Here is a 12,341-nt window from a genome sequence, read left to right on the forward strand (position 1 = left end):
GATTTTTGCGTAAAAACGCGAGTTTTTCGTATCCATTACGAAAGTTGCGTAAAAAGTTGCGCATTTTTCGTAGCGTTAAAACTTACGCGAAAAGTTGCGCATTTTTCGTAGCGTTAAAACTTAAAAGGTGCAAAGTTTCGCGTAAGTTTTAACGCTACGAAAAATGCGCAACTTTTCGCGTAAGTTTTAACGCTACGAAAAATGCGCAACTTTTTACGCAACTTTCGTAATGGATACGAAAAACTCGCGTTTTTACGCAAAAATCGTATTGGTAACGAAAAATTCGTAAAGAATCCGAAAAAATCGCAAAACATACGAAAAAAATCGCAAAATACCGATCATTACGAAAAAAACGCAATCGGACTCATTTCGACCCGTTCGTGGGTAAGTAAATCAGCCCCTAAGACTTAAATCTCTAACTGCCTCCTAGCAGTTTCCGATTGGATGAACCAACGCCACCTCAAACTGAATCTCCTGGCCGATTCCTCTCCTCCTCACAGAGCAACCACTTGGTTGTGCCCTCCACTACTACTGCCGTTTCCCACCTTTAACCTTTTCTAATCACTTATATTGCAGTGTCACTCACTGTAACCTGCAGCACTGATATTCTCCAATTTGTGTCTGGAAGTTATCCTCCTAGTTAGACTGTAAGCTCTACAGGACAGGGGCCTCCATCTTCTTGTCTCTTTGATTCTTAACTTATTGCAACTGTACCTTGTATTTATTTGTATTTATTGTTATACTTTGCACAACTACCGTCCCGTCTCTCTCCTACCCCTAGCCTCTAAACTCCTGGAACGTCTTGTCTTTTCTCGTGTAACCAACTTCCTCTGCACCCATAATCTGCTGGACCCTATGCAGTCTGGTTTTTGGCCTGCGCACTCCACTGAGACAGCCCTATGTAGAGTGTCAAATGATCTCCAGACTGCCAAGGCCAAAGGACGCTACTCAGTCCTCATTCTCCTAGACCTTTCCTCTGCTTTTGATACTGTCGACCATTCTGTCCTTATGCAAATTCTCAATTCTCTGGGTATCCGGGATCAGGCTGCATCCTGGTTCTCTTCCTATCTCTCTAACCGCTCCTTCTCTGTTGCTCTTGCTAACAAATCCTCTACCCCGGTTCTGCTCTGTGCTTGGTCTTTTGCTGTTCTCCCTGTAAACTTTCTCTTTAGGAGACCTTATTTCTTCTTTTGGTCTTAAATATCACTTATATGCAGATGACATCCAGATATATTTAGACACCCCTGCACTAACTGCTGATGTTCAAACCCAGATTGGTAACTGTCTCCTGGCTATCTCCTCCTGGATGAACCGACACCACACCAGCTCAAACTTAACCTAGCTAAAACAGAGCTCATGTCTTCCCGCCCAAACCTGGCCCTCCTCCGCCTTTCACCATTACTATTGATGGCATGACCATCAACCCTATAAATTCTGCATGCTGCCTTGGGGTTATCTTTGACCAGTCACTCTCCTTCTCTAACCATATTAATAACACTGCCAAAACCTGCCGTTTTTTCCTCCGCAATATTGCCAAGATACGCCCCTTTCTTTCACAAGTAACAGCTAAAACACGAATACATGCCCTTATCCTTTCCCGCTTAGATTACTGCAATCTCCTACTAACCGGCCTCCCAGACTCCCACCTCTCTCGCCTGCAAACTCTGCTGCCTCCTGCTCTCTCCGAAGAGGGAACCTGTTCAGCGTCAATTAAGCTCTCTAGCATGGCTGCCTGTTAAGCAAAGGATAGCTTACAAAATCCTTCTGCTAACATTCAAAGCCTTTCACTCCTCTGCTCCTCACTACATTTCTTCACTGGTCTCCCTGCATGTTCCTGGTCGTCTCCTCCGCTCCTCTCAGAGCCTCCGTCTTTTTACACCATCCACACCCACTGCACTCTCTCGTCTTAAACCTTTCTATCTTGCTGCTCCTTACCTCTGGAACTCTATCCTTGAATCCCTCCATAGGGAACACTCACCCACTCTCTTTAAGAAAAAGCTCAGCTGTTACCTTCTGGAGCACTAAAACATTATTTTGCCCAGTCCTGTGCTTAAAGGAACAGTAACACCAAAAAATGAAAGTGTATAAAAGCAACTAAAATATAATGTGCTGCTGCCCTGCACTGGTAAAAGTTGTGTGTTTACTTCAGAAAGTCTACTATAATTTATATAAATAAGCTGCTATGTAGCCATGGAGGCAGCCATTCAAAGGAGAAAAGGCACAGGCACATAGCAGATAACAGATAAAACACTATTGTATTCTACAGAACTTATCTGTTATCTGCTATATAACCTGTGCCTTTTCTCCTTTTTCCAGCTTCAATGGCTGCCCCCGTGGCTACACAGCAGCTTATTATATAAACCAGTGCTGTCCAACTTCTACGGTGCCGAGGGCCGGAATTTCTCTAGCATACATGGTGGAGGGCCGCTAATGGAAGCCAGTTTTGACCACTCCCCTTTTTGAAACCACACCCACTTCAAACCACATCTATTTTATCACAATGGTGGTAGCACAGCAAAATCCCAAATGCTTGGTCCTTACTGTGGGGATATCAACCATCATTCATATGTGAAAGAATTATGTCATATTAAGATATACCCTTAAATTCCATATGCCTCCTGCTCCCCTGTGGATAGCAGAGCAACCCCCAGTACATAATTACACACCTTAGGGACCATTTAATGGCTATTTCCAACTGCTAACAAACTCTCACAACAAACCCCTGCCAGGTTCACCTCCCACAAGCAGCATAGGGCAAGCAGAGTATGGCACCACAGGCAGCACTCTGCCTATCCTATGCTGTCTGTGTGTGCCATACTCTGCCTGCCCTACCCTTCCTGTGTGTGCCATACTCTGCCTGCCCTACCCTGACTGTGTGTGCCATACTCTGCCTGCCCTACCCTGCCTGTGTGTGCCATACTCTGCCTGCCCTACCCTTCCTGTGTGTGCCATACTCTGCCTGCCCTACCCTTCCTGTGTGTGCCATACTCTGCCTGCCCTACCCTTCCTGTGTGTGCCATACTCTGCCTGCCCTACCCTGACTGTGTGTGCCATACTCTGCCTGCCCTACCCTTCCTGTGTGTGCCATACTCTGCCTGCCCTACCCTGACTGTGTGTGCCATACTCTGCCTGCCCTACCCTGACTGTGTGTGCCATACTCTGCTTGCCCTACCCTTCCTGTGTGTGCCATACTCTGCTTGCCCTACCCTTCCTGTGTGTGCCATACTCTGACTGCCCTACCCTGACTGTGTGTGCCATACTCTGCCTGCCCTACCCTTCCTGTGTGTGCCATACTCTGCCTGCCCTACTCTGCCTGTGTGTGCCATACCCTCCCTGACCTATGCTGCCTGTGTGTGCCATACTCTGCCTGCCCTACCCTTCCTGTGTGTGCCATACTCTGCCTGCCCTACCCTGACTGTGTGTGCCATACTCTGCCTGCCCTACCCTTCCTGTGTGTGCCATACCCTCCCTGACCTATGCTGCCTGTGTGTGCCATACTCTACCTGCCCTATGCTGGCTGTATGTGCTATACTCTGCCTACAGTACCTATGTCTGAGGTGTGAAGAAGTGAACAATGGGAGTGATTACAGTCTGAGCCTGAGGTGTGAACACTGCAGGGGGTGAACAATGCAGAAACTAAAAGGTGTGAAAAACACAGGGGATTACATTTTTAAACAATACAGAGGGATTACAGCCTGAATCTGAGGTGAGAACCATGCAGGGGGCCAGTTAATCTCAGTACTGATACCATTTAATGCTTACTCAAAGGTAAGCCATCAAAGCAGCCAGACAGGTGGGGGGCCACACAGAGGGGGGTCGCGGGCCGCATGCGGCCCGCGGGCCGCCAGTTGGACAGCACTGATATAAACTATAGTAGAGTTACTGTAGCAAACACACCAGTTTTACCAGTGCAGGAAAACAGTGCATTATATTTGTTTTACTTTAAAACTGTTTCATTTTTTGGTGTTACTGTTCCTTTAAGGGCAAATGCCCATACCTGGTGCGCTCTCACCTTCACCTCACCTTAGATTGTAAGCTCTATGGGGCAGGGACCTCCTTCGTACTGTGTCTCATACCACATATATATAGTATTTATTTATTATATCACTTGTCCTCCCTGTGTGTAATTTTGTATTCTATAAGATTGGACAGCGCTGCGTACCCTTGTGGCGCTTTAAAAATAAAGTTATACATACACACATCACCTTCAGTAAACACCTAGGGTTAGATTTACTAAAACTCAACAGTTTCTCATTTTTTTTATTTTCAAATTCGACTAAATTTGTTTTCCCGAATGTCTGATATTTACTAAAAAAAAGTTGCAAGGAAAAGTTGCTGCAAAAGAAGTCGTATAAAAAACGCCAACAAAATCCAGATTTTATGGAATTCTTGCTACTACAATTCGAAAAAGGCATGATTTTCGTACTTTTTCATTTCTCCTGTTTTTTTTATATGATTGCTTACTTAGTTGTACAAATATCATCATGTTTTATTTAATATTACTGTGTCCACTTTCAGTGAACTGTGGAGGGATTCTGACCAATTACTGGGGCACCATCGAAAGTCCATTCTACCCATATTCGCATAGACGTGCAAATTGTGCTTGGCATATACAAGTTGGCAGTGATCATGTGGTCCAACTCTACTTTATTGATTCAGCGTATGTAGAACACTTTTATTACATAAAATATTCTGCAAATACAAATTTAGATGCTATGTCTTAAGTGCTTAAAAGTGATACATTTTTAGTGCCCCAGTTATTTCCTACATTTGGTAATCATAATCTGCAGAACTAGTTCTTATCCCTCTTTAAGTTTTACTGTGTTGGGTCACAGGCCCTAAAGGTTTTAACTGAATAGGACAAGGTTTAGTATGTAAAGGTAGCCAAGTATGTCTTGAGCAGAGTCTATAAGCAATAATAATATTCAGTTCTTTTTCCATAGACTTGGACACTGTGGGATGGGATATGTATCTGTGTATGATGGAACACCATATAATTCCCCATTACTTGGGAGTTTCTGTGGCTCAACCACACAGTCATTTCTTTCTTCATCTAACAGTCTGAGTGTAATTTACACCAGCAGCGGAAGTAACAGTAGTTTTGTAAGAGGATTCCATGCTTATTATTATGCTCAATATCAGAGCAGCCAAAATGGTATGTATACAGTTTATGGTCAATATATTTAATTAACACATTTTACATGAAACATTTTTAAAATCTGTTATGTTGGATGATAGCATGGTGCAATTGCTGTATCTATAAGTAGCATTAACCTTTTATTTATTTCAGTCAGTGACATATAAGTAAAAGATTATAGTGTCCACAAATGTATTAATATAAGCTTGTATGGGGAAAGCCTGACATTGCCATAGTAGTCAACAGGGGCAGTTTTAGTACTCCCTGTGGCAGTAGTGTGCAACAGGGGCAGTTTTAGTACTCCCTGTGTCAGTAGTGGGCAACAGGGGAAGTTTTAGTACTCCCTGTGTCAGTAGTGGGCAACAGGGGAAGTTTTAGTACTCCCTGTGTCAGTAGTGGGCAACAGGGGCAGTTTTAGAACTCCCTGTGCCTTTATGACAGAAGAGAGTGTTATTCTAGCTTGTATAAGCAGGGAACAAATTAGGAACTATGTATCAGTTCCCTAATATTGGCTTCAAGCAGTCTTAGTCTTAGGACTACCCTAGTGGGTATATAAGATATTGAGAAAGCTTAAAAGCACGCAACACACAGAAGTATTTTCACCAGGCAGGAAATAGTTAAATGGAGCTCTCTTTCACAGTTGTACTAGGCTGGTGGAGGCTGCAAGTGTAAGTGCAATGTGACACAGTGTGAGCCAGAAGTGTAAGGAATGGGGCGGGTATAGGTCAGAGGCAGGAGGAGGAATTTGTGACTGGGGGGGCCTTTGGGGTGGCAGGCCCCAGGCCAACACTGCTGTCTTTTAAGTCATTTCTCTCCCAACCAGGAGAGACAGTGCTTTTATGTAAAGTATAATACAGGTATGGGACCTATTTTCCAAAATACTTGTGACCTGGGGTTTTCCGTAAATTTAGATCAAGGCATATTTTCGCAATTTAGATCACCATACTGTAAGTCAACTAAAAAATAATTTAAACATTAATTTAAATTGTTAGGATTGTTTTGGCTCCATTAAGGATTAATCATATCTTAGATAAAATTAAGTACAACGTACTGTTATATTGTTACAGAGAAAAAGGAAATAATTTCAAAATGTTAATTGTTTGATTAAAATGGAGTCTATTGGAGTTGGCCTTCCCATAATATGGAGCTTTCTGGATAACAGGTTTCATGTGACAGAAATGACATCATTAAGCACCAATTATAGACAATAACATCACTTTTACAAGATATTCATGGCTTTTGTGAATTATATGTTATGTATGTGTATATACAGTATATGTGTATATATATATATATATATATATATATATATATATGTGTGTATATATATATATATATACAGTACATAAAGGTTTAGCACACCATTAACTTAATACAAGTGACCTGGTTGCTATCATATTCAACAAATTTAATTTAAACAAAACTGTAGAAGTTATAATCCTGATTCCAATCCCAGGGTTCCAATGTCCCAAAGGTATGAATCCAGAAAGCTTCACTTTTTTCAAGCATACTGTAATTCCCTATTATCTCTACATCTCTCCAAAATTTCACTACCTCATTCCTAATAGTAGAATGATGGGAGATGCGATGCCTGATTGGCTGTATAGCTGATGTTGGATCCAATAAAAGGGAAACACAGACACACATAAAAGAGGGAAGTTATTCATGATGAGGATGGGCGCAATGTGGTAGTGTTATTAAAGGCTCCACATTCAGCCATCCTCAGTCAGGTTATCATACCTGTTTGTCACTAATTATACAATTTACTATATTAAGGGAAAGATTTATTGAAGTTCGAGTTTGATTCTTTTTCACGATTCAAGTTTTTTTGCTCTAAAAAGACTATTTTGGATTATGGTTCAAAAACTCGAATGTCAGGTATTTATTAAGTGCAAAAAAACCCGAAAACATGAATGTAAAAATTTGCCATCTAAAAGCATACGAGTTTCTATAGAAGTGTAGGGACCCATAGGGTTAAGCTCCCCTATGGCTTTAATTCCCTACTCCTTTTTCATTTGTACTGTTACTGGGCAAAGACCCATGTATCAGTTTCTAGTTATGCCTATTGGTTATTTGGGTTGTCCCCACCCCTTGCAGTCTCATATAGTGTCTAGGAAGGAGGTGTGGCTTCCCCTTTGGCTGCCTATGTCTCTCAGTGCAAAGGTCCACTGAGCCTGGAGCAGAACATAGGCCCCATTTAAGCAATTTACCCCAGAGTGTTACCATCCACTCTGGTGAAGTCGGGGACAGGGACCCTGTGAATGAGGACCAGTAAGATAGTTACTCTTGTCGAGCACTCTCTAGGAGAGTGAGGTAGAGAGGGAAGGAAGTAAGGGCAGTTTTCCAGCCCCATCCAGGAGAGTAGAAAGGAAGTACCCATCCAGCAATGTTGCCTTAGCGTAGGGGCATGGAGTAGACATAGGAGACAGGTTAGAATAAACCCTGATGCCTAGTCACACGGAGGACTCTCAAGCTAGGGGTTATCAACCTGAGGACTGAGGTATCTATCCTGAATGCTTCCAAAGGGGTGTCACACTGACTAGGTGCATTTACCCTGCCCAGACTCCCAAAAAGAGGTGGGATAAACCGGTGTGCATCTTCTCTTGTTGTCCTCAGAGTACTACTATCATTTATCTTCATTTGTGAGTATAACCCTGCATCATCATTTGTCTGTGACAATAAACATGTACTATAGTTCAATTGCAAGAACCTTCTGGTGTCCATCTTTACTAAATCTGCACTACACAGCTACAGTGAGGTGTAGTTCTGCTACAACCTTGCTCTGCATGGTCTCTTTCATATAGCGAAGGCCCATCCTGTCTAAGAGAGTCTCATGTACCCCATGCTCTAAACCATACTAGCCTGAGTTTTAACTATTTCATAGCCAAATAGGGGTTACAGAAGTCAATGGGAGTTGCCCTAGGCAAAGTCAAACCATATTTTTAAACTAAAAAGCGAGCATTCCTTATGTGAGTTTATTGGATTTAGAAAAACAAACTCAAATTCACAAACTGAAAAATTGATAAATGAGCCCATTAGTGTCCTTGCAGACTTATGAATGTAGGGAAGACTAAACAGCTAATCAGGGATCGCATCTCCCAGCATCGTTCTACTATTAGAAATGAGGTAGTAAAATTGCTGGTTTCACATCATTTCAAGCAAGTGGGGCATAATGCCTCTCAGATGAGATTTGCAGTTATAGAATTGATTCCGACAATGAGATGTTGAGGTAATAGGGAGTTATATTTGAAAAAAACAATGAGATGTCCGGGAGATCCCCACACTATAGTTTAACCACTACCTCACTCAATGTAGGACAAGGAGGAGGTCAAGGTTTCCACCATTAATCCACCATGCTCCAGCCCAAGGGACCCCAATGCCAGTGCTAGTCTTACCTCCCAATTTCTTCAGAAGAGTGAAAGTCTGAGCAATGGAGACTACAACTTTACTGCTTTTTTAATTTTTTATGAATCTTTTTCATTTTCTCAATTCAGTGACACTTTCATGTTCATCAGACTACATGACAGCTCGTATCTCAGTTTCATACCTTCAGTCATTTGGTTATTCGCCGTATGATCTATACTTAAATGACCCTCAATGTCGTCCTTATAACTATGGAGATTGGGCTGTTTTCGAGATCTATTACAACCAATGTGGCACTGTGAAACAGGTAGGTTATTCTTTAACAATACAGATCCACAGTTAACAGACAAACACAGCAAGTATCATGTTAAAAAATACAAATATCTGATCTTACCAAACCATCATGCATCTTGGCACTCATTTTGTACAAAGATGGTTATACTACTGCTCATAAAAATAATGATGTTGCTGCAGAAGATACTGTAGAGATTCAAGTATTTCCTAGTTGCTACTAAAGCCAGCTCTGCTTAGAGACAACTGAGCAAATGTGGTGCTTTAGTAAATCTGTCATGATTATCATGTATAATTGTGCAAGTGCATTTAAAAATGAATGACAAGGTGCTCAATAGCATCAAAGCTCACTATTTTTTATGTTTTCCTACATTAGTTTTTAAAATTATAAGATCAAATCTTCTTTCATAATAATGTGTAACACATATATTATCCTTTAGCCTTTAATTGCATTTTGGAAAAAGTTAAATCCTTTTAACACAGTACACTAAATGATAAATAGATAATTACTAAAATGTACAGGGAACCTTAAATTATGAACATTATGATTTGTTGGGTAGGGATAGGAACACTCACTTATTACAGTCAAGTGAAAAATCTTTATTCACCAACCATTCTTTATTAACCAATTGTCAATTTGTTTTGCATAAAGGAATATTTTCAAATATGTGTGTGAGGTAAAGTAAAAAATATAATCTTTTATTTTCCATTAGGGTGGAGGAGATACAATCAGCTATTTGAATTCTGTGTTTGGATTCCGTTCTCGACAAGTAATCCAAAGAAGCAAAAAGCTTAAGTTGAACCTGCAATGCTTGCTGTACCAGAACACCATGGTAGAAATTATGTATCAAGCTGATGATACCGTGGAGAGGAATGTGAACAAATATGGCCTCTACTCTGCTAGCCTGTCCTTATACTCATCACCATATTACTACTACCCAGTATACCAGTGGCCATACTATGCAAGGCTTAATCAGAATTTGTATTTCCAGGCAATATTGCACAACTCTGACCCTGACCTCACTTTATTTGTAGACACTTGCGTAGCATCACCTAACCAAACAGATTTTGTAACCCAGACGTATGACCTCATTCGCAATGGGTAATTATATGACTATAATTTTAATTATCTTTCATTTACCATTGTCATTGAGAACATTGTAAAATTGTTTAGTGGGTAGCCAGTATTACAGCAGATGCAAACATTAATAACAAGAATACCTAGAGCGAAGACTCAAGGGTTGTATGTGATTTCAAAGTTAGTAATTTGTTTGTTAACAGAAAAGTGAATTAACTGCATGCAACTGGCAACCTTTTTCAACATTCAACAATTTATGACCATTCAATAAGGAGTTTGGCAAGCAAACCCATTTTTGCAATGACTGTACTGCATGCAAAGAGTTGTTTAGGTGACTGATTATGGGGGAAAGCACATGAAATTCCTGCAATCAGCCAGTTTAAGAGCAAAACCAGATCCAGATCATATATTTTATGGTTAGTTGTAGGGGCAACAAACATTGTTTAATAATGCCGTGACAGAAGAAAAGGATAAAGACTAGTGATAATAGCAGTTGGCAGTTTTATAAGCAAAGTAAATAGTAAATTATGGCTGTTTATCTGGTTTCATGATCAAGGTGAAAAGTTTCAGGTATGAAGTATTGAGAAGTTTACCATTAACAGACTTTTAGTTTGCACGTTTGGAGTATATTACTTACAATGCCCAGATGCAACAAAAATGCATCACTTCAATATTAGTTTACTGTAATACTGATTTGTGGTAATGCTGTGTCTCTCATGATTTCACATGTATGGAATGTTATTATTATTCTTTTGTTTCTGCTTTTATATGCTCTTTGCGCACTTTTTTGCTTTTTTTGCTTCTGTGTCTCCTTACATTATCATTCTCTTCAGTGCCGCTGCTTTTGTTTCATCTTTTAAAAACTGCACACCACAGCTCCCACCCAGTTGCTCCCAGTAAGCCCAGGACCTACAGTAAACTGCAAAAATCCAAAGTGCCAGGGAGCCCATATTTAATGCCTGCTTTGACACATATGAAAGGGCTAATAAGGGACATCAAAGTTCCAAACGTGATGAACCGCCTATATTCAATGCCAACAGACAAATCTTTTTTGCTGCTGATGTTAGAAGCCACTGCACATGCTAAAGCCATTAGTACAGGGAAGTGGGTGGGATGGAGGCTGTAGATGCTTCTCAAGTGGTAAACTGGAGCAGGTTACTATTTATGAATTTTAAAGTTGATAAAAAAAAGAAACAGCGCCGGACAATATATTAGTACCACTTTCAGTACTTTTTTGGTTCTTCAGAACAATTATTGGAAGATTGACCTAATCATTCTAAATTAACCACATGTATAAAGAACTCCTCCTTTTCTAAGTCAGAAACAGAGAAAGCAGGGGAGGGGCTCATTATACAATGTTCTTTATCTTTCCTAGGGGGATCCATAAATGCCTTGTAATAAATATATGATTTTCTTTTTAATTTAAATTATTAGTAGTACACATGCAAATGCATGTGTTATAACAGATTCAAATATATTTTTCACTTTTATAGATGTATTAAAGATTCTACATATGCAGTCTATCCAAGTCCCTCTTCAAACATTGTCCGCTTTGGATTCAGTGCTTTTGGGTTTGCCAGCCGATACTCATCAGTTTATCTTCAGTGTAAATTGACTGTGTGCCAAAGATATGATTACAACTCCCGTTGCAACCGTGGCTGCATCACCAGAAGGAGGAGGACTGCAGAGATTTCCCATGGGTCAAGTGAAATAATAATAATAGGACCAATTGAACTACAGGGAGACTAAAATAACACTATACACATTTTAACAATATACAATAACATTTTAGTTAAAATTAATACTAATCTTGCTAATATTTTAATGAAGCTAACATCCCACAGAAATAACAAAAGTAAATACAGTGTTACTGAAATGTGGCTGATGATTTTTACTATTGATTGGTGTTCATTAGCAGAAATGAGGGGCTACAATGAAATGCATAAGAATAAAAATTAGTATTGCAGAAATGTATTTGAAAATGCTAGTAAAAAGAGTTTGATTATTTTTCAATATTCTGCATATCAAAAGTAAATGCACTTTTATAAGGTTTACTTTACCTTTGCTTTACCTATACTTTACTTGACATCTTTCGTTTTTGGAATTAAAAAAATACTTATTAATTAAGATGCATAAAAATGAAGAGTTTGACATTTTTTGGAATATTTATTTTTTAAGTAATTCCTTGTAACACATCAATGCTGTGTATTCACAGGTGGATGGTGGTTTTTTTGTTTGGGAAGATAAAAATTGTATCTATATGCAATGACAGTCAACACAGTAGCCTTAACGCAATTCTTAACAATTTTTTTTAGATTTTTGTCATACACACGAATGTTGATCATTTTAAAAGTACTAAAGCAACGCAGTTTGTAGAAGTTCCAGGTAACGCAAAAAAAAAAATGGTCCTTGAAATGTTTTCTACTCTATTAAGTCCCATAGCTTTCCCTTTGTATGAGCACTTAATGTTAG

At 39.9% G+C, this 12,341-nt stretch overlaps 1 protein-coding gene across 1 annotated transcript in view; it reads left to right on the top strand.

The window, feature by feature from the left end:
- LOC100485997 (deleted in malignant brain tumors 1 protein) overlaps window positions 1–11,928 on the top strand; it is a 35,673-nt gene extending 23,745 nt beyond the window's left edge. Inside the window, exons 16-20 of the mRNA XM_031902953.1 lie at window positions 4,519–4,660; window positions 4,944–5,155; window positions 8,632–8,807; window positions 9,505–9,893; window positions 11,363–11,928. Of these exons, the coding sequence (XP_031758813.1) occupies window positions 4,519–4,660; window positions 4,944–5,155; window positions 8,632–8,807; window positions 9,505–9,893; window positions 11,363–11,618 (1,175 nt within the window). The 3' untranslated portion in view covers window positions 11,619–11,928. The remainder of the gene's footprint in view (window positions 1–4,518; window positions 4,661–4,943; window positions 5,156–8,631; window positions 8,808–9,504; window positions 9,894–11,362) is intronic.
- The last annotated feature ends 413 nt before the right edge of the window (window positions 11,929–12,341 follow it).

Source organism: Xenopus tropicalis, chromosome 5, assembly GCF_000004195.4.
Source record: "Xenopus tropicalis strain Nigerian chromosome 5, UCB_Xtro_10.0, whole genome shotgun sequence".
In the NCBI taxonomy this organism is placed as follows: domain Eukaryota; kingdom Metazoa; phylum Chordata; class Amphibia; order Anura; family Pipidae; genus Xenopus; species Xenopus tropicalis.